The sequence below is a fragment of the Amblyraja radiata genome, chromosome 33, assembly GCF_010909765.2.
Source record: "Amblyraja radiata isolate CabotCenter1 chromosome 33, sAmbRad1.1.pri, whole genome shotgun sequence".
Lineage (NCBI taxonomy): Eukaryota > Metazoa > Chordata > Chondrichthyes > Rajiformes > Rajidae > Amblyraja > Amblyraja radiata.
This window is the reverse complement of record NC_045988.1, coordinates 515,817-539,023: the sequence shown is the minus strand read 5'-3', so window position 1 is coordinate 539,023 and position 23,207 is coordinate 515,817. Positions and strand designations below refer to the sequence as shown.

At 40.8% G+C, this 23,207-nt stretch overlaps 1 protein-coding gene across 2 annotated transcripts in view; it reads left to right on the top strand.

Moving 5' to 3' along the window:
• Positions 1 to 2,543: 2,543 nt before the first annotated feature.
• The window catches only part of ttc12 (tetratricopeptide repeat domain 12), a 29,837-nt gene continuing 9,173 nt past the window's right edge, over positions 2,544 to 23,207 (top strand). The window contains exons 1-15 of one of the 2 annotated variants that reach the window (XM_033049489.1): positions 2,544 to 2,719; positions 4,282 to 4,481; positions 6,549 to 6,579; positions 7,083 to 7,160; positions 9,142 to 9,263; positions 11,150 to 11,209; positions 12,204 to 12,275; positions 13,326 to 13,386; positions 14,944 to 15,132; positions 16,751 to 16,820; positions 17,442 to 17,530; positions 19,014 to 19,182; positions 20,522 to 20,614; positions 22,442 to 22,505; positions 22,698 to 22,832. In XM_033049489.1, the coding sequence (XP_032905380.1) occupies positions 2,653 to 2,719; positions 4,282 to 4,481; positions 6,549 to 6,579; positions 7,083 to 7,160; positions 9,142 to 9,263; positions 11,150 to 11,209; positions 12,204 to 12,275; positions 13,326 to 13,386; positions 14,944 to 15,132; positions 16,751 to 16,820; positions 17,442 to 17,530; positions 19,014 to 19,182; positions 20,522 to 20,614; positions 22,442 to 22,505; positions 22,698 to 22,832 (1,500 nt within the window). In that variant the 5' untranslated portion in view covers positions 2,544 to 2,652. The remainder of the gene's footprint in view (positions 2,720 to 4,281; positions 4,482 to 6,548; positions 6,580 to 7,082; positions 7,161 to 9,141; positions 9,264 to 11,149; positions 11,210 to 12,203; positions 12,276 to 13,325; positions 13,387 to 14,943; positions 15,133 to 16,750; positions 16,821 to 17,441; positions 17,531 to 19,013; positions 19,183 to 20,521; positions 20,615 to 22,441; positions 22,506 to 22,697; positions 22,833 to 23,207) is intronic. The other variant, XM_033049488.1, reaches the window with a different exon arrangement.

Below are 23,207 nucleotides of genomic sequence, written 5' to 3'. Positions count from 1 at the left end.
ACAATTATACCTTCCACCACTGTGGGCATGCTTATGATTTTAATTTCCAGAGAGGACACACACACAACTGGCTTTGAGATCAAGCAGCCCAGCAGTGCTCCACAACTTGTCTGTGTCTTGCTTCTTCCATCCCTCACCTTCACAGTTGTCATACTCTTGTAATTAAGGCATGTCATCACATTTCTGTGATGTGCCATGTTAAGATAGCCTTTTGATCCCATGCAGTGTTTAACATGTGATCTTGATCTTATCAAAGTAATGTTAGTTATACTTCCATAATAGAGCATGGATCAGATCAAAGTAACTGCAGGGTGTTGTATTTTGTTAGCTATTTTACAGAGTATTAGGATTGAAGTTAGAAGTAGAATAAATTGAGGACTCCAGTCTGTCAGTCTATAGCAAAGAGGACTTTTTCCTAGTTCTCTTTGTTCCGTTCCATTGCTAAGGTTTCATAGCTGATTGAAGAACCCTCTCACATTAAGGCCCCCACGCATTGATTCATTCAAATGAAATGCTGATGAGCTCCATACAGCGACACTTGGCACACGGTCTATTGACATAATTAATATTTGATCATATTAAATCCTTTAATAATACAAATAAAGATATGTGCATTTGGATTCCTTAAATCTTCATAAATTGACTGATTAACATAAATCAATTTATATTCCAAAGACCAAACCTTGTGGAATAATCTACTGTGCCTAGACTTTGATGACTGGATGACAAGTGAAATTAACAAGTAGATTTCTAAAAAAGCTGTGATCTTTGATTAGCTTTTAGTGCCTGTAGGCACTGAGGTATGTACGAGTATAAAAATGTTCGTATTAACAGCTTCTCATGAATTTGTGAATTAGATGCATTCCGACCTTCAAGGAAATGGCTTGCATTTGTTTACCTGTTCACAAGATATGATGCACAGTGGGGTGATTGGTAAAGCCGCTCGCTGCCTTGCATTCCGGAGACTAGGATTCAACGCCATCATTCATTGCTCCCTGTGCACAATCTGCATGTTCCCCCTTTGACTGTGTAGACTTCCTCTGGCTAGTTTGGTTGCATCCCACACACCAAAGACATGCAGGACGGTTGGTTAATTGGCCGCCGTAAATTGCCCCAAAGTGTAGATGAGTGGCAGTAATGGTGGGTGTGACAGTGAGCGGAATATATAAATGATTTGACATAAACGTCGCCGGCAGTTTACAGATAATTGCTCATATCGCAGACTGTGAGATGTCGGAACACACAGCGAGATATAGATCAGCGGCAGAAATGGGCAGAGAAATGGCAGATGGAGTTTCATCTGAACAAATGTGAGGAGTTGCACTTTGGGAGGTGAAATGCAAGAAAATATACAATTATGGCATTGAGTGAGGAGTGTGTGTGAGTGTGTTTGTGGGTGAGTGTGCGTGTGAGGTGTGTGTGTGAGTGTGGTGGGGTATGTGAGTGGGGGTGTGTGTGAGTGTGTGTGTGGGTGAATGTCTGTGTCTGTGTGTGGGGGGGGGGTGTGTGAGTGGGGGGGGGGTGTGGATGAATGTCTGTGTGTGTGTGTGTGTGTGGGGAGGGGGGTGGGTGTGAGCAAAGATGGTGTGAGTGTGTGTGAGGGGGGGGTGTGTGAGGTGTGTGTGTGGGTGAATGTCTGTGAGTGTGTGTGTTTGTGTGTGAACAAAGATGTTGTGTGTGTGTGTGTGAGGGGGGTGTGAACAAAGATGTTGTGTGTGTGTGAGGGGGGGTGTGAACAAAGATGTTGTGTGTGTGTGAGGGGGGTGTGAACAAAGATGTTGTGTGTGTGTGTGTGAGGGAGGGGGGTGTGAACAAAGATGGTGTGTGTGTGTGAGGGGGGGTGTGAACAAAGATGGTGTGTGTGTGTGTGTGTGAGGGGGGAGGGTGTGAACAAAGATGGTGTGTGTGTGTGTGTGAGGGGGGAGGGTGTGAACAAAGATGGTGTGTGTGTGTGTGTGAGGGGGGGGTGTGAACAAAGATGTTGTGTGTGTGTGAGGGGGGTGTGAACAAAGATGTTGTGTGTGTGTGAGGGGGGGTGTGAACAAAGATGTTGTGTGTGTGAGGGGGGGGGTGTGAACAAAGATGGTGTGTGTGTGTGAGGGGGGTGTGAACAAAGATGTTGTGTGTGTGTGAGGGGGGTGTGAACAAAGATGTGTGTGTGTGTGAGGGGGGGTGTGAACAAAGATGGTGTGTGTGTGTGAGGGGGGTGTGAACAAAGATGTGTGTGTGTGTGAGGGGGGGTGTGAACAAAGATGGTGTGTGAGGGGGGGTGTGAACAAAGATGGTGTGTGTGTGTGGGGGGGGAGGGTGTGAACAAAGATGGTGTGTGTGTGAGGGGGTGTGAACAAAGATGTGTGTGTGTGAGGGGGGGGGTGTGAACAAAGATGGTGTGTGAGGGGGGGTGTGAACAAAGATGGTGTGTGTGTGTGTGGGGGGAGGGTGTGAACAAAGATGGTGTGTGTGTGAGGGGGTGTGAACAAAGATGTGTGTGTGTGAGGGGGGGGGTGTGAACAAAGATGGTGTGTGTGTGTGTGTGTGTGTGTGTGGGGGGGGGGGAGCTGCCGCCAGGGTGAGGCCTAGGCGCGGACACCAGCCTGCGGTCACCATGGCGACGGCGCACCCGCGGCTGCCGGCCCGGCGACTGTGGAGATAATGATGGCGGATCCGAGACAGTCCGGCCCGGAGCTCGAGCGGTTCCTGCGGGAGGTCGATGCGATCAGTAGGTCGGGGAGAAGGGGAGGGCAGGGTGAGGGGAGGATGAGGGGAGGGTGAGGGTGAGGGGAGAAGGGGAGGGGAAGTTGAAATGTATTACATTATGAGAGGTGTAGAGAGAATAAACGGTCAGCATCTTTACCCAGCGGGGAGGGGGGGAGGGGGGTGTGAAATACTAGAGAGTCCACTCACCAAAGACCGTAGAGCGGAGCACTCACTCACTGGTTAAAGTGAGAGGGAAGAAGTTGGGACTAGTTTGTGTTTTACACAGTTGCCTGAAATGCACGGCCTGATGCTGGTGGTGGAAGCATTTAAAAAACGTATATATCGCCACATGAATACAGTGAAAGTATGTGGGCAGAATTTCATATTTATTTCATTTTGCATTATATTCGGCACAGATATGATGGGCCGAAAGGCCTGTTCCACGATTCTTGGTTTCTTCGTTTCTTGGTCCTCCAAAATATTGATGCGATGCGATGTTCTAATTCGGTGGAGTTTATATAGGGGGTTGTAGGCTGATTTAATGAAGTCCACATAGGTGTAATACTCATAATTCTATTGAGTTTTATTTGGGGGAGCACTCCTACTTTTGTTTAGTTGTACATAGGAGGTGCATTCCTCATGTTGCGGGGGTTTAAACAGGAGGTGCAATGCTAATTTTGGTGAGTTTTATGTAGGCGATGCACTTTTAATTGGATGGAGTTTTATATAGTGGATACACTCCTAAATTTGCAGAGTTTTACATTGGATGGATGGCTAATTTAATGTGGTTTTATATTGGGGCTGCACAATTAATTTTATGGAGATTAACTTAGGGGAACACACTTGACTTTTATGGAATTGATATATGATGGTGAATGCCTAATAATTTGTGTTATTATATAATGGTGCGCACATGGCTTATTCTATAGATTTAGTATTAGGTGAGTGTATATATGTAATAGATGGACATATCTAATTCTTTGCACCTTGTATGGGAGTTGCGTGCCTAATTTGTAGGGTAATATGTTAATAATAAGATTTATCTGTTATGCAAAAGCAGTCCTCTGTTAGGATTTGCTATATAAGCAAAATTATTCTATGTAATGATTTGTAAGTTATGTTATTATAATATCATTTATTTAAAATGTGCCTATTGCAATTGTAACTTGCATCTGCATAAATCACACAGTATTAGATCTTGTATTTTGTATGTTTCTAAACTGGAGTTGTCACATAAATCGTTCTGCCTTTTCATCTCTCTCTTGTTGTACATTTTTGGTAACCTACTCTAATATCTCCTAGTACTAGAAACAAAGAACTACAGATGCTATTTAGTACACCAATGGGCACAAAGTGCTGGAGTAACTGCAGGTCAGGCAGCATCCTCGGTGAACGTGTCCTAATATCTCCTGTGTGAATTAGTTTCAAAGTTTGTTCTTATAATTTTGGACACAACTTGAAAATGGAGGGAGAATGTTCTCCAGAGATGCTCCCTGCTCTGAATTACTCCAACATTTTGTGTCTTTTAGAGTACAAAATAATTGCTGTAATTCTCAGATTTTCTACTTTATTCTTTACACTTAGCCGATCTGGTAGAAGGAATTAGGTCTGATGACCCTGCAATACGAGACGAGGCTTTTCAGAAAGCAGATGAGAAGTTGCTGAAATGTTCTGAAGAATCTGAGACAGTAGAAGGATGCAAAGTAAAGGTGAATCGGACATTGATTAACAAGAACCCTTCCTCTCGTGCTCCACCACAGCATGCTAATCTTCAAGGAGAATATGTGAGTCTTCAGCTAAATTGGTCATTAGTAAATTATTTATTGTGTTTTATTTAATGTTATAATTTTTGTTCTAATATATTTAGGTTTGACAATTGTAATCGTTTTAAAATGTCTGCACTGACATTTCACCCGGAAACAGGCCCTTTGATCCTGCCTCATTGAAGTTAGACCCATTTGTCTGTAGTTGGCCCATATCATTCTCTCTCCCCTTGAACCTACAACCTCTAGTTCTTGATATCCCTACCTAGGGTAAAAGACTGAGCATTCCTCTTATTAATTTCCCAAATATTTTATAAACCTCTATAAGATCACCCCATAGCCCCCTGAGTTCCAGGAAATAAAGTCCTCACCTGCCTAATCTCTCCCTATAGTTCAAACCCTCGACCAGTTAACATCCTCGTAAATCTTCTCTACATTCTTTCCATCTTAATGACATTGTTCCTATGGCAGGGTGATGTAAACTGAACACAGTACTCCAAATGCGGACTCAACAATGTCTTGTACAACTCTAACAGAATGTCCCAACGTCTATACTCAAGACCCTAACTGCTGAAGGCCAATGTACCAAAAACCTTTTTACCACCCTATCTACCTGTGCACCTGTACTAGATCCCTGCTGTGCAACACTCCACAGAGCCCTGCCATTCACTGTGAAGGTTGTGCCCTGATTTGATGTACCAAAATGCAACACCTCACACATATTTGCATTAAACTCCATTAGCCATTCATCAGCGGTCGACCTCTTCACTGTCTACAAAACCACCTACTTTAGTGTCATCTGCAAACGTACGAATCATATCTTGCACATTCTCAGCCAACACATGTCCCTGAGGCACGCTACTAGTCACAGGCCTCCAGTCCGAAAAGATCCTTCCACCATAACCATGTGTTTCCTTCCATGAAACCTATTCTGTATCTGGTATATTCTGTGTCAGGTTGTTCCTCAGGCGAGGTGTTGCTGTCCTAGCTCTATGCCTCCTGGGTGTTGGGATCGGGCTCCTGCTCCTGCCCAAGATGGTGTGGCTGCGCTGGGACTACACATGGCTGGATGGAGTGACAGGCTGGATACATCATCATTTGAACTTGGATAGATGGGTAGAGACATCATTTAAAAGAGTGAAGGTGTGGTGAAACAGAGAATCTTACTGGAAATCATAAAAGTGGAAGGAAGTAAATGTTATAATGGGGTGCCACAGATAAAGACAGTGAACAGTTGCATCTAAGCATGCCTAATTCTGGGGTTGATGGAGAGGATTGGTGTAGAGTAAGGGAGGGGTACGGATAGGTTCTGAGAGAGGGTGTAGAGAATGTTTAATTGGATGTTCCAAGAGGAAGGGAGTGACTAAGTGGGAAAGGTGTTTAAGAAGGTAATCGAAGGTAGACAAAAATGCAGGAGAAACTCAGCGGGTGAGGCAACATCTATGGAGCGAAGGAAATAGGCAACATTTCGGGTCGAGACCCTTCTTCAGACTGAATTGAGGGTGGGGGGGGGGGGGGATGGGAAGAAGAAAGGAAGAGGCGGAGACAGTGGGCTGAGGGAAAGCTGAGAAGGGGAGCAGAAAGCCGGGACTACCTGAAATTAGAGAAGTCAATGTTCATACCGCTGGGGTGTAAATTGCCCAAGCGAAATATGAGGTGATGCTCTTCCAATTTACGGTGGTCCTCACTCTGGCCATAAGTGAGAAAGGTGGCTCAGTGGGTGAGAGGGAGAAAATGATGGTACAGGGTTTTCTCAGGATACAACAAGGTGCCTGAGAACTGTTTGGAACCTGAACTGTTTGTAAGTTGCAAAATGAACGAAAGGTCTCGGACAAAGATGACAGATTGATATTAAATCCAAAAAAACTTTAAGATATTATTCTAAAGTGCAGTGTTGCATTCCTGATTGCTGATTTCAATTATAATAACTTTGCTTCATTGATGGTTCATCTGAAGCAAAGTAGTCTCTAGCTGTAGTGAGAAATCCCAACCTTCTCATTCTAGTACTAGGTTGCTGTCATTATCTGAATCATCAAAGTGCCCATCTGTTGGTGACAACTAACGTTTTCAAAATCCTGTCTCTCACAGGAAATGCCGGGGAACAGGGAAATGTGCCAAGGTAAGAACATAATCAAAAAAGACACAAATTCTGACAACTTTGTGTGTACCTCTGATGTAGATTAAAATATCTAAATGAGAAACGTGGTCTCTTCCAAAGCAAATTTGTATATTATGTCTGGAAGCTAGATTGCAAAACACACTTTATTATGTGGGATCGGATTTGGTCAAAAAACTGTTTATAATTTGCAATTGAAAAATTGTAGCATGCCTTGTACTATTTATAGTGTGATACCATATGCCTTTCTTCCTGCAAATATTCTTTATTCAGCAGTGAAGCAATTGTTCTCAGCTGTGGGATAGCTACCCCAAGTAGATAGTGTATTCAGAGTTGGGGAATGAGGCAAGCTACCCCTGTACACTGTCCCCAAATATCAAATGTCCATTCCCTCCGATTAATACTTCCCAATGACACACAATGTGTCATACAATCTTGGTGCAAACTAGTAAAAGAGAGGGTTTAAAGGTTTTCATTGCTGAATATTTTTTGTGGCATGTTTTTAGATAATTTCTTATCAATTCTTGAGAAAGACGCAGAGGAGAGAGGAAAAAGAAGACAAGAAAGTCGAAAGCTAGCCACTGGTGAGCAATTTATCCATAAATCCTCTTGTGTCTGTTATTTCCTATATTATACCAGGCCCTATGTAATTTGCAGAAAATACTTTAAAAAATGTGGGGACAAGACAGAAGGAAATGTAATGTAAACTTTTCATCAATTGCAGCAATTTTTGGGTCTGGGTATATTTATTTCGGGCTGAGGGTGGGGGAAATACGGCTACATAATGACTTTGGTGCTTTTTAAAATGTTTATATATCTTGGTGCTTTGTTGCTTTGTGGTTTGCACTGAGAACCAGCAGTTGCCAGTCATCTTTCTGAAGTGAGGACAGGAGAGCAAGTTGGGCAGTACCTGTGATGTAGCACAAAGGGGAACTGCTTGGCCCCCTTTCACACCCTGTGGTCACGGCATTAATCCCCGAGAGCAGGTCCCTTTGGTCCACTGACCACCTCTTCCCTCTGTGTGGGTAGATGGAGAAGGAGAGGGAAGGAGTGAGCAGGTATGGATACTGAGACCACATCTCCCATTACTTGGGTTCAAAGACAGCAAAGCAGTTTTTCCTGCACCACTAATGCCTTGTGCTAAAATGTTATGTCAAAGGTTCAATATTGTGATATCCATAATTGCTGCAAAATCATTATTTAGGTAGGCCTTATTTATTTGACCTTCTGATTTAATGCAATATTCCTGTCCTATTTCTATATCATATAACTGATGTTTTTATTCAAATCGAGTTCTAGGTACTCCTAATTTCATAGCTTTAGTGTATCCTTGTTCATGCTCTCTCAACTTTCATCATTAATCTATGAAGTGGATGGTTTCATCAACAGCTCATTACTACAGCAAACCCCCTTGACTACACCCTGTAAGAAATATTACCTACCCCTCCATCACTCTTTCAGTGACTTTGAGCTGACTCATTTTCTCTCATTCCCAGTTCTGATGAAATGTCTTCAGCCTGAAATGTTATCTCTTTCTCTTTCCACAAATACTACTCGATAACCTGTACTTTTATTATAGTGGAGAAACTTTGTTTGCTATCTGGACAAATCATATCATACACAAGTACGATGGTAGTGCAGAGAGTAAAATGTCATAGTGTAGAGTTTAGTGTTTCAATTAAAGCATTACAGAGAAAGTGCAAATTAAAAGGAGAGCGTAAAGTCTGCAATGATATAGAATGGGAGGACACCCTAAGCATGTGGATGGACCAGTCAGTAAGCTGACAGCAGTGGGGAAGAAGCTGTTAGTGAATCAGGTGTTACGTGCTTTCAAGTTTAACTATCATCTACCCAACAGGAGAAACAACTATAGGAAAATAGTCCTTGATTTTCCTGGTTGCTTTTAGGTTAGTTTAATTTAGTTTAGAAATACAGCCCGGATACAGGCCCTTCGGCCCACCGAGTCCGCACCGACCAGCGATCCCCGCACATTATCACAAGCCTACACACACCAGGGACAATTTACATTAATACCAGTATAGAAACCAAAGCCAATTAACCTACAAACCTGTACATCTTTGGAGTGTGGGAGGAAACTGAATATCTCGGAGAAAACTCATGCGGTCACAGGGATAACGTACAAACTCCGTACAGACAGCACCCGTAGTTGGGATTGAACCCGGGTCTCCGGCGTTGCAAGAGCTGTAAGGCAGCAACTCTACCACTGCGCCACTGAGCCACATTTTCCAAGGCAGCATGGTGTCCATGGAGGAAGGCAATTTTGTGTGATGAATTGATGGAATCAATGGGGAGAGCCCATAATAGAGTGAAATGTTCCCACAGGTTTCTTAAGGTGAAGAATAAGATATACAATAAAGACATTGTTGAAGACGCATATTTTGAGGAGCTTTTTTGAAGAAACATGTAACAAGGGGATTTTTATATCATCCTTTCAGATAGTGAATTTAAGAATATAAATCGCTGTGTAGATGTAGTCCTCCTTCACTGTTACATGGTTTCCATTTCCGTCTATCTTTACGCTTTTAATCTTTATATAATTGGCAGCATTAAAAGAGAAGGGAAATGCTGCATTTCAGAAAGAGGACTACGCTACTGCTGTACAGTACTATACCAAAGGCCTGGAAAAACTTAGAGACTTTCAAGCCCTGTACACCAATAGAGCACAGGTATGTACAAACATAAATAATCTTTATAAATGAAACAGTTCACAAAGTAGATGTTAATCGAGGTGAATGTCACATACAGGCTACATCATTTATTTCCTCCTCGAGGTCACAAGCTGACTCTGGATGATAAAATGTGCTCTAAAGGTCTCTGTTACTAGCGCCAGAATGTGGCGGTCAGAACAATGAGATTTAGATTTAAACGGTGTGTGTGTCTCAGATATGTTTTAAATCATACAATTAATTACTCTAAAGGGTATTTACTGTGGTTGGTCTGCCAGATGGAGGAATAACTAAATCTCACAAATAGCAGTCAGTTTGCTTCAGGCAGTTTTAGTCTCATGAAGACAGTTGTCCAGGACGTTCACTGAATAATTCCAAAGATACTTAAGATTTATCTAAATTGTCAAAAAATGATAATTGGGGCTATTGATATCAAAGGATCATTTAGGGATGACATTTCCAATTGTGCAGAATGTCCTAGTATTTGCATATATTAATAGTTATAATCCTAGTTCTGGACTTAATTCACTGAATCAAACAGACATATCTGGGTGGTTGTCAAAAAGAATGGAAATGCTCCCGGATACAGCAGGAATTTATGGTCAAAGCATGTTTAGAGATAATGTGGAAAAATATAATGCTTTAAAATGTTTAACAAAACTCAGGCTTAACAAAGAATCTCAGACAAGGAAAAAAAAAAATCCACATCTATACAAAATAAAAAGTCGCAGCATGAATTATAAATTATAATAGTTTGAAGATTATTTTTATTACAGCATCACTGTACATTGGAAATTATAATATATCTTTTGTCATTGGTTTATTTGTTTCTTTAAAATATCCTGAGGTGGATGGTGGGTAGAATGTAAATGATCTGGAATATACTTAACATAAAATAGGGCCCACTGTGATGTTCCATCTTGGTTATCATATTCATAGAGCTATACAGTGTGGAAACAGACCCTTCCGCCCAATGTCCATGCTGACCAAGTTGCCCAACTGAGCTAGTCCCACTTGCTGAGCTTGGCCTTTTCCCCTTCAGATCCTTTCCTAATCCGTGTTCCTGTTCAAGTGTTTTTTTAAATATCATAATTGTCATAAGTGATAGTCGAATTAGGCCATTTGCCCCATCAAGTCTACTCTGCCATTCTATTTTCCTGCCTTCTCCCCATAACCTCTGACACCTGTACTAATCAAGAATTGTACCCCTACCTCTTCCACTGTTCCATATACGTATCATAGTCTGTGTGAAAAGAGTTACTCCTCCGGTCCCTTTTAAATCTTGCCCTTCTCACCTTAAACTTACAGCCCTCTAGTTTTAGACTCCCTAACCATAGGAGAAAGCCTATAGCTGTTCACCTTATCTGTGCCTTTCATAATTCAATCATCTTCTGTAAGGTCATTCCTCAACCTTCCACATTGCAGAGAAAAAAAGGTCCTCGCCTCTCCTTCTAACACAGTACTCATAATGTGGCCTTAGCAACGTCTTATCTAGCTGTTACATGACGTTCCAAAACCTGTGCTCAATATTCTGACTGATTGTGGCAAGAATGGCAAATGTTCTTCTTCACCACCTATTCCAAATGTGTCGGCACTTTCATAGAACTGCGCTCCTGTGCCTCTGTCTCCCCTTTCTACCACACTATCCAGGGCCCCACTTACTTTATGTCCTGCCCGAGGGTGTGTAGTCGAGCAGAGACACAGCTTACTCCTCTCTCAAAAAACAATGAGTATTTTTGCATTTATTTAACTATCCATTTTATTGGTGATATATTTTGGAGTTTTATTCATTTAATGAAAATGTCTGTCTAGTTTTATTACAGTTAATTTGTGATTTTTTTTTGGTACCCTGTATATGTTTATGACCACCAAATTTGTATTTTCAGGCTTATAATAAACTGGGAAAATATGAAGAAGCAATCACTGATTGCGAATGGGCCTTAAAGGTGAGGATAATTCTATCGGAAGTTGGGTTATCATTCTTTTTGCTTCAAATGCCATAGTATTGACTAGACATTTTAATTTTAGCCACTTCTGTAACTTCTTTTCACAATTTGGCAATAATGTTGGTAAATGTACATAGGATCCAGTATTCAGGATATTTCCATTGCTAAGCCTGGAGAGCGTGAAGGTTAACATTTAGAGACGCAAGAGACTGCAGATGCTGGAATCTGGAGCAAAAAATAAACTGCTGCAGGAACTCAGTGGGTCGAGCATCATCTATGTGGAGATCCTGCATCTGAGCTGAGCGTGGAGAGAGACAATGACCAGTATAAAGAGAAGAGTGGGAGGGTTCAGGAGGTGACAGATAGACAGAGGAGGGACACAGCCCATCCTCTTGAGATGGGCTTCGTGGTGGATGATGGGGGAGTGTTACTGGAAGATAATATGGAAGGACACAAAGGATACCAGTGCTGGAATCTGACAAATAAAGGTGACATGTCCCTTGGAATAAATATGGGAGCTCTCCTGTCTCTCACATCCTCTGTCCCCTACATGGACTGCCCTTGTCCAGTAATTATTTCTTGGTGTGAGGCAGCCAATGCAGTTAGTTACTCATTTTAATTCATCTAGTTTGTAATTCTTGTGCAGGTGACCTGATCAGGAGTTAGTGCTTAAGTGGAACTATATTTTAGTGCACAATAAATAGTGCAATCCAATTTCTAAGCAGGGCAAGGAAGAATCATTTTGCCTTTTCAGTATTACCATGGAAACTTGAATGTCTACTGCACCGTTTCAATGTGTGAATGAGGCTGTATTTATAGAACCATAGATGGTGCAGGGCTCCCCATATGTTGCACTGGAATATCAGTGTCATTTTGGGGTTTCAAAATATGCTGCAACCTGCAAGCTAATGAATGACTAGCAATAAACTGATTTAAGTGGAGTACAGTTACATTATTTTTGGTCATTTAACTACTCTTTATTTTATGATTTCAGTGCGATGAGAATTGCGTTAAGGCCTATGTCCATATGGGAAAAGCCAACCTAGGTTTAAAGAAATATGAGGAGGTAAGATGGCATCAGTCAGTTACATTTACAATTACATCTTTCTTTGATTTGATAAATTTGATATCAGTCATCTTTCAGTTGTTCAATTAATTAAATGGAAAGTATGATGGACAATACAAATAATTTGCTGCTGCTTTTGCCATTTTCCTCCTTTGGTCAAGTAGAGATTGAGTTTGTAATAGATTAAAACCACTGAACCATTGTTTATTTATTTCTACTTTGGGCTATTCCATAGCAGTCTGATATGTTAATATTCAATAAACCTTTTTTGCTTAAAATTATTTCACTGCCATTGCATTTATAACACTTTGCTGAATTATAAACGCCTAAACCAGAGGGAAACAAAGTTTGTTTTTAAGGCCAATTTTTAAATTAAATGTGCAATGAAGCTGTAGGACAAATATATTTTTGATTAAAGTTACAGGTTTTTAATGATTCCAGACATAATTAAAACTGCACCAAAGCTTAGATGTTTTCATCTTAATTTAAGTTAGCTTTTCATATCTGACCCCCCACCCCCACCCCCACATAAAACAAACCAGAGAACCTTAACACAAAAATTTTAAAACACACTAAAATAACAAAAAAGACAACATCGCTAACAGCGCCGCCTGGTGGAATGCATGGCCTTGTCAAACTTTCACCTCTTCTAGCTTTCTCTCCCCTACTACAATCAGTGCAAGGGTCCTGACCTAAAATGTCACCTATCCACATTCTCCAGAGATGCTGCCTGACATGCTGAGTTACTCCAGCACTTGCATTTCCTGTCTGCAGAATACTTTGTCTACAATATCATGTAGTATTCACATTCGTATAAAATGTTATTTTATTTGAGAAACAGCAGGCTGTTCAACTAATTCCCGTACTTATAAGGAAGATGTTTCCAGGGCTGTTTTATTTTGGGGGTATCGATAACTATCAACCTTGCTGTCACAGTTGCTGAGTTTCAATAATGTGTTTCACTGGAGTGATCAATGAAGTGATCAGGAGTAAGTAATTATGAGTGTTGCAGAAACTGTCTGATCCAAATGGGGTTCTGTTCCTTACCAGGCTCGACAGTGTTATCAGAAGATAATCACAATTGATCCAAGTCGGGAGATGCTAGTGAGAGGTATGAGAAACATTGGCTGTAAGAAGGATCAAATAATCACTTTGGTCCAGTGAAGAGAATGATGTGTGCCTATTTATGTATTAATTAAGCTGTGCTATTTAAACCTTTGGGTTAGAGTTAGTGGAGCTTTCCCATGATAAGATGCCTGATGTCCTAATTCAGACTTGGTTGTTCCTAGGGAGGATAGCATTTGGGATGCTATGTTTGGACTTGGGATCTCAGACTATGGACCAGGAAATTAAGCTTTAATCACTATCCAGTAATTTATGTTATAATCTTCAATGACATTTTTTAAAATTCAATCAATCAATCAATCAATCAATCGACCTTTATTGTCATCTTGCAAAGCAACAATTGTACAGGGCAAAATGAGAAGACGTTTCCCAGAGAATACCGGAGCATCGCACATGAAACTTAAACATTTCACACATAATAACAGTAAAAACAATCCAGTCCCTGATGAAACAGTATAAGTAATTAAAAGCAGGTAAAACAGCAACATTAAAATACAGTAAAAACTGCCATTAAAATGTCCAGGGCAGCTGATTTGAGTGGCCAGTGCCAGAGTTATTAAATTGTCTGTGCAAAGCAGCAGAATCAGGTGGAGTGACTGTTTAGCAGCCTCACAGCCTGTGGCAGGAAGCTGTTTAGCAGTCGGTAGTCCGAGCTTTGATGCTACGGTATCTCTTGCCTGATGGCAGGAGATCCAGGTGTGTGTGGAGGGGGTGCAGTTTGTCCTTAGCTATTCTCATGAATCCAGCTATTCTGTAAGTGAGCCTTTTTAAGTTTAGTACATGGGATTTATTATATTCATTAAAGAAACAGAAAACCCCTCAGTTTAATGTCTCATTAGAAAGATTCCACCTCCACTGAGCAGCACTATCTCACTACAGTACAGGTGAGCTTTGTTGTTTGTGTTCAAGTCTCTGGCATGGGACTTGAACCCACACTGAGTGAAAAAATATGAAACTTATTGCGCCATAACTGTCATCATTTCCTTTTTCTCTTCATTTCTATTAATGATCTATTAGAAGTACTGAATCCAACTTTATGCCACGTAGAAAGAATAGATATCAAGTATAGAAGTTCCTGGTCTATCAAAGCCAATGTTATAATGCACGATAAATCTACATACTGAGCCACATCGGAAAGAGATACAGAAGTGTGAAACGCACACGTCCAGATTCAGTGACAGTTTCTTCCCAGCTGTCATCAGGCAACTGAACCATCCTACCAACAACTAGAGAGCAGTCCTGAGCTACTATCTACCTCATTGGAGACCCTTGGACTGTCTTTGATCGGACTTTATCTTGCACTAAATGTTGTTCATGTTAGTCCTTTTATCATGTATTTGTGACTGTGCATGGCTTGATTCTAATCATGTATTGTCTTTCCACTGACACGTTAGCGCACAACAACAGCTTTTCACTGGACGTCTGTACACATGACAATAAACTAAACTCAAATTCAAAATGAACTTAGCAGTTGTATTAAGATTCTAGTAATGTTTATGACACTTATTTTTTAAATGCTGACAAGTATGTCATTTAAATTTAGAATATATAAATTTACTGGAACTAGCCCAAAAAAAGGAAGAACAAGAGAAAAAGGTCATGGAAGAATTTGAACGAGGGAATGTGAATACTACAACTGCTCATGAAGTGCTCAAGAAGTTATCCAGTCCTAATAAGATTCCATTCTTCTATCTTGGTGGTGTGAGGTTTCTGACTGAACTGATGAAAGAGAGTAAGTAAATGAAAAAGTAATGTTTTTAGTTGCCAGAGCTATCCCGAGGCATATGTTTTTGCAATGTTGTTTTACTGCAGTTGTGCTTGTGTTGAATAAATGATCTATCTATGAACCTAAGTGAACAATATAAGTTAGCGGTGTATGAGCAGAAAATACCAAAAATACTGAACAAACCAGGCAACACTGAAGACACAGGAGAGTTTAGGATGCGGAGCCTCTGTGTTAAACAAAGTACTGGAATCAGCATTAGGTGAGCCAGACGTTGAACTACTCTGATTTCCAAATAGTTGGATGGAGGAGTATCAGAATGGTGACAAAAATTGCTGGAGTAACTCAGCGGGACAGGCAGCATCTCTGGAGAGAAGGAATGGGTGACGTTTTGGGTCGAGACCTTTTTTCAGACTGTTATTCAGATTATCAGAATGTTATTGTATTACACAGAAACATAGCTAAATAGGAATAGAGGTTTGGGCTCTTGAACCCACTCCATTTTTCAATATGATCAAGGCTGGTCCTATCACATGAACATATTCCTGCATCTTCCCCACACTCCTGGATAATTTTAGTGTCCAGAAATCTATCTAACATCCTCTTAAATAGATTCTGTGCCTTGGCTTCCATAGCCTATTGTGGAAGAGAACACTACAGATTCACCATTTTTGTACCCTAGAAATTGGATTAGAAAAGAATATTAGTTTTTTTACATTTGATGAACATACCAGCTGCAATTTTGGGAATAAATTTGAAATGTTTGTGCTCTTTCCTGTTGAATCTCTCCCCCTTTAAATCAGGAACTTAGCATGAGTGCACACTCCCTCCTACAATTCATGTTGATACTGATGCAAAATTCACAGGAGATTGTAAATATGATGGATTCATCATTATGCGTGGCAGCACTAAACACTTTCTGATAGAAATTAGATCAAAAGGTCAAGGCTAATGACTCAATATTAACTGACATTCAACAAGATCTATCGTGTATAGGTGGAGTACAACTCGAATGATTTAAAGTGTTCCCCATGATATTGCTCTTGTGGAACTGTGTGTGTGTATATTATGTCTGTGTTATGTATTGCTAATGTTGTAAAGTGTATGTCATTTTGTTTATGAACAGTGGAACTGAGAGAATGTGTCTTTGTCTCAGTTGCATTTGCTCTGATGATGAGACCTATCACGCAGGCCTCTGAACTGTCTGTGGCTTTCACTTTCCACAGAGCTGCCTGATCAGCTGGGCTTTCCCGCATTTGATGTTATTTCAGATTTCCAACGCTTGCATTTTTTTTCCTGATTTTCATTGTGAAATTAGTTTTATTTAGTGAATTAGCAACACTCTCACCACTGAATCTGAAGCTAGGTACTTTAAGGCACCTATCTTCCTACAGACGTCTTTTAAAAGCTACTCAGTATTTATTTTATTAGCCCAATGGAACAAGTTACTTATCTCCTTGTATCAGGTGTTGGAAAATTTGAAACATTCATTCAACTTTTATTTACGCGCATCGATAGATCTTCTTAGTATTTCTTTAACAATCTGATCTGTTATAATTTGTAGTAAAAGCTGATAGGATTAGTTTATTTTTAAACCAGTATAATTGACCTTTAACCATTGTTGCAGGTACTGAACAGACATTATTCAGAACTAATGGTGGATTCAGTGTTGTCAATGACAATGAGATTATAAGAAGGTAAGGTTGTTAGCATCTACATCAGACAATACCAATACTGAAACCAGCTGAAGGTTTGGAAAATAATGATAAAATAGAAACATTGAAATACATTTGCATCCATTAACCTTTATGGCAGGCCCTTGAATAGGCAAATTCCTGCTGTTTTATAAATCACGGCTCAAATATGCCGTGATAGTAATGTGTGTTTTTGATTTGCAGCTAAAATAGGTATTTATTAGACGAAAGGTCATATTTTGGCAGACTGCAGAGATTATCGTGAGGAGTTGGGCTCCATACACCTGTTGGGTTCCATGAAAGGAAAGAAACTTCCAATCTCCACACATTAGATTCAGCTTGCACTGAAAGATGTAAATCACCAGACATGAAACAGAAAATATGTCCTAACATTGTGTATTTTACATTGTAAATGCATGTGGAGTCACTGTAGAAGTTGTATCTTAATGTGCAAAACCGCTGCTGTAGATTGCAAACATTTATATTTTTAATGGACAAGTGTGTGTGGCTGTATTCTTTTTACCATTAAATAGTCTTGGCCTTTTGAAAATTGTCGAGTTTTATAATTTATATAATTTTGGAAGGGCCAGAAATATTATTTTTGATAGTTCATGTCTTTAACAGGAGTCTTGCGAGTTCAGAGAAGGAATCATGTGAGGTGGAACTTTGTGCTTCTGTCCTTGCCCTGTGGAAGGCTGTCTGTCATGAAAATGGTAATTACATATACCTGTACTGATGGACGTAAAGGTTACTCTTTTATAACTATAACCTTGTTTCCTTAACTCAATGGAATTAGTGGGCTTGGCAGAGAGGAGGGACTGTGGAAAAATAAAGTCTTTAATTGCAAACATTAGATGACCTGGTCACTGGGGCTCTTGGGATCCAGTCTATTAAACAAAGGTTGATCAACGTGGGACCCACGGGTGGGTTACCAGTTATCACATCAACCCAAAGTAATATCAGGTAATTGTCAAAAAGTAGGGCCAGACGATATCATTTAAAAGTAAGGTTAAATTAAATTTGTGGAGTGAGAAAGGATTAATTAGAGATCTTGTGTTATTACCCCCGATGTAGTAGTGACCACTGGCAGTGAAGAAGGTCGAGGACAGAAAGGTGGTTATGGGAATGGGAAGGGGAGTTAAAATGGTTATCATCTGGGAGTTCCATCAGGCCTTGGCGAATACAACGGCTGCTGAGCCTGTGCTTGGTCTCACTGCTGGATCTCCCAGTTGCTATCCACTTCAACACCCATTCACATTCACATGTCGAACTTTCTGTCCTTGGCCTTCTCTAGTGAGTGGGGTCAGGCTCAAAATTGAAGAACAGCTCTCCATATTCTGCCTGGATAGCCTATAACCCAATACTGAATACAGAACATTGAATTCTCCAATCTCACGTAAACCCCCTGACTCCTCCCCACCATGGTTGGTTTCTTCCATCCCCACTGCGCATACTTTTTGCCCACTCCGCCATCACCCAATTTATTTTTGCCGCTCCTGCTCATCTCCCACCTCTCACGAGTCCCTCATGTTTCTTTTAGCCTTCCCTCCCCTCTTCCCCCACCCCCCCCCTTCTCTCCCCTCTTCCCCGCCAGCTTTACATTTCACTCCCCTCCTTAACCAGTACCCTATCCTCGTGATTCCATTTCTAGCTTTGTTACAATCTGCACTCATCTGTTAATCACCCCCTCTCATCTGAATCCACCTGTCACAAGCCAGTTTTCACCCCACTCCATCAACCCCCTCTCTACAGCTTCCACCCCTCCACTACATCAATCAGTGGAAGAATCCCAACCTGAGACTGACCATTTCCCCCCACAGATTCTGCCTGACCCGCTGAGTTCCTCCAACACAGTTCTTTGCTCCTGATTATCTCTTGGGACTCTTTAATATCCCTAGCTCTTTCCTCATTATGTAATGAACAGAATATTCAAATTAAGGCCTCTGGGAACAAAATTAGATTAGAAATTAATTCTTCCAATTAACAAAGTGTGAGAATAAAACATTGCAAATCCTTTCTGCAGAAAGAGGATGCCGATTATGTATAATAATGTAGTAATAATGTATAATAGTTTGTTAATACCTTATAGTGTGTAGTAATAATGTATAATTTGATATTCATTTCAGTGGTTTCTATTTGGATTGATAACTGCCTGGTTAATTTTGTTTCCTTTTTTAAACTTTGTTCTGTTTGTAGAGGAAAACCAGCGAATACTTATCACATCCTCTGATACAAATGAACTATTACTGAATCTGTTGTGCTGCAAGGAAAGTGAGATACATAACGAGTGCCTGGCTCTACTGTCCTTGTTCCTATTGACTGAATATGGCAGAGGTCTCCTGCTATGCAATCTCAATTTAACAAGGTGATCCCTTTATCACACATGTGGGAATCTAAATAGAAGTTCTTTTATGCTAAAGTTTAATAAAAAAAAGTAAAAACTCCACATGTGTGACCAGTTCAAAAAAAACTTAGTAGGAAATCAGCCATAAATGATCATAAAAAGAGATATATAATTTACATACACATCTACCATATGACAAATGAATAGATTGATGTTTACATTGGTTCTAGAATCCTCAGCACTGTACAACTAAAGTCACACATTGATAAAGTTAGTTGACCTTTAATGCTGATCAAGGGTTTTTTTTAATGGAATTTAATTAATATTATTATTCTTTTCACTACCACTGAAAATAAACATGAATCTAGCCTGCCTTGAAGCAGAATGACAAGTGTTGGGCATGGGATGTGGCCATTGCCACCTGCTTCTAAAGTCACAGAAGATGAATTTGATCCTCTATTTTATCCATGGTGTCTACTCTTCAGCGCTGCAATATTTCCCTAATTAATACATTCAATCTCTTTTTCCTTTCACAAATTTTCTGAATGTATTGCATGCAGGCATATTCTGAGCACGTTCCTGTCTTTTTTAAAAAAATTCTGGTTTCTCACATTGTCAGAGCATCATAATCACAGCTGATTCTTTACACCTGCAGATCACCAACCTTAATTAATGCACGCACTTCCTTGCCTACGTACATGTACTGGAGGTGTGACATTAGCTGTGTGTTTTGTGTGGGTGGCGGGTGGCTGGAGGCTTGATGAAGAAATACGCTCAAGTAGTTAATATAAAGGGAATATGCCTGAGTTGGATTCTCAGAACCAAGCATGGACCTGCTCAAGGAGACCCCTTTAAATCATACTGCTGCAGAGAATAAAATGCATTGAAAATATTGACTATTCCAAGGCTTGCGCACACCTGCTGTGTGGCAACTAAGTGAAATAATTTCTCCAGCAGTGCTGTACAGGGATGGCATAATTAGGTTGGAATCTGATCTAGAAATGAGTCGTGAGCAAAAGGACTTTCTGTGATTAGATGAACCTGGTCAAACTGCGGAGTAGACCTCATGGGCCGAATGGCCTATCTACTCCCATCACATGATTATTGGAGTGGCGTGGAATGATAGAGAAGTAATTGTAGTCAGATTCCACTTGGAACAAATGTTGACACTTGTGTATGATGCCATAACGCTGCACATCTGCATTTCTTGAGTGCTATATCATTAAATTCATGAGTAGTTTTGGTTAACAGTAAAGCCACAGTGTATACGAAGTATGACTGCAACTTAAAAAGTATTCTTGGTTTTTAAAGCACATAAGTTTTCTGAGTTTCTTATCTAACATCAGTTCTTTTTGTATAGATTGATGAAGATCCTGATAGGATTTGTCAATTACTCTGATGAAACCAGTGGCAGCGCCATGAATATCCTCACCAACTTAATTTCAGAGCAAAAGTAATCTATTTTTTCACTTGATGCTTTACTTATCTTGTATTTTTCTGTACTATGTAGTGTAACTCAGCCATTTTCATCAATTGCATCAAAGAAGGAAACCATTATCCTTTCACCTCAGACATTAGAGGTACAGCGTGGAAACGGGCACCATGGCCCATTGAGTCCACGCTGACCAGCGATTACCCCGCACACTAACACTCCGACACACTGGCACTATCCTACACACATTTACCCCGCACACTAACACTCCGACACACTGGCACTGTCCTACACACATGGGACAATTTACAATTTTACCAAAGCCAATTAACCTACAAATCAGCACGGCTTTGGAATGTGGGAGGGAGCGTGTCACAGGGAGAACGTACAAACTCCGTACAGACACCACCCATAGGCAGGATCAAACCGGGTCTCTGGCGCTGTAAGGCAGCAGCTCTACCTCTGCGCCACCGTGCCGCCCCAAAGGGACTCTCCCATCAAGTCCTTGTGTTTTACACCGTCTACAAACAGATAATTCATCCCTTGTGATACATCTTCCTGAAATGAACATGAGACCCTGTTATCTCAAGCAATCAGATCCAGACTCATTATCAACAGCACTACAGGAATCATTCCAGCATTCATTTGGGTTATTTTCCAAGAGAACAAGAAAGGAAGGGAATTCCTATACAGTGCAGTTGTCTAATACGACCCTGTCAGTAATGTAGGAAAAGCAACATATAGCATATGAAACTAATTTGACTAACGACTGCAACACAGAAGAAAATGGGAAACAAAAAAGTTCAACAGGATGGAAGGAATGGGTGATAGTTTGAAGAAGGACCCATTCCTTCTATCCAGAGATGCTGCCAGTTCCGCTGAGTTACTCCAGCATTTTCATGTGATTGTAGAGACATTCAGCCCATCAAGTCTACTCTGCCATTCACTTACAGCTGATCTATCTCTCCTTCCTAACCCCATTCTCCTGCCTTCTCCCCATAAGCTCTGACACCTGTGTTATGTCTATTTTGGGTCTACCTTCGGTGTAAACCAGCATCTTCAGTTCCTTCTTAAACAAAATGGTTAAACGAGGTATACTCTGACAGTTTATAAAGACAAAGTGTTCAAAAGGGAACTGCAGATGCTGGAATATCGAAGGTACACAAAATTGCTGGAGGAACTCAGCGGGTGCAGCAGCATCTATGGAGCGAAGGAAATAGGCGACGTTTCGGGCCGAAACCCTTCTTCAGACTGATGGGGGGTGGGGAAAGAAAGAAGGAAAAAGGGAGGAGGAGGAGCCCGAGGGCGGGCGGATGGGAGGGTGGGAGGAGACAGCTAGAGGGTGAAGGAAGGGGAGGGGACAGCACAGGCTAGCCAAATTGGGGGAATTCAATGTTGATGCCATAAGGGCGCAAGGACCCCAGACGGAATATGAGGTGCTGTTCCTCCAATTTCCGCTGTTGCTCACTCTGGCAATGGAGGAGACCCAGGACAGAGAGGTCGGATTGGGAATGGGAGGGGGAGTTGAAGTGCTGAGCCACCGGGAGGTCATGTAGGTTAAGGCGGACTGAGCGGAGGTGTTCGGCGAAACGGTCGCCCAACCTACGCGTGACAGTTGGCTATTAACTCCTTTATTGAAAATGGTAAGAATGTGGAAAAAGATCTGAAGGTTCGTTCTAAGGTGATGTCGTTCCTGATTCCTCAAATTTTGATCATTAAAAGTGTGTCTAGAGTATAATCCTGATCTGACAGGTAGTTATTGGCATAGACATTGAACGTTGTTTACTAAGATGGTAATAATGTTTTTAGTTTTTATGACAATAACAACTCAACTTTCCTCCCTATTAGGTTTAGAAAACATTGTCAGAATGATTTTGCAATTCACGTAATACCATCATTTGAAATCCTCCTGGTAAGGAATGAATTAGTACTGAGGTTCCCTCTGCACATGTGGGTGGGTGTGCTGAAGGGGACATATGAGTTTTGCTTTTTATATTCTTGCATGCTCTGCATGTTATCATTAAATCTTAGCAGAAAAGCATTTTCTATAATTTTACTTCAAATGTTTGGTTTGATAATGCTAATGCATGTTTTAACTTTGCAGAAAAACTTGAAATTGGTGAATAAACAGACCCTTCCACAATGTATTTCAATCATAGGGAACTTAGCAACTGACAAGACAACTTCAAGGCAAATAGCAGGGCGAGAGGAATTTTGGGAGTCATGCCTAATTTGCATGGTATGTTTTTTTAGAATATGTAAATGTGCTTGTTTACCTTTAAATCTACTGATTTCCTATGTCAGAGTATGAATTGTGAGATTAATGAGTATACTTGCTGCATCAAGATCCATTACACACTCATCAGTTTAGGTCAGAAGTTTAGGGGTAACATGAGGGGGAACTTCTTTACTCAGAGAGTGGTAGCGGTGTGGAATGAGCTTCCAGTGGAAGTGGTGGCGGCAGGTTCGTTGGTATCATTTAAAAATAAATTGGATAGGCATATGGATGAGAAGGGAATGGAGGGTTATGGTATGAGTGCAGGCAGGTAGGACTAAGGGAAAAAAGTTGTTCGGCACGGACTTGTAGGGCCGAGATGGCCTGTTTCCGTGCTGT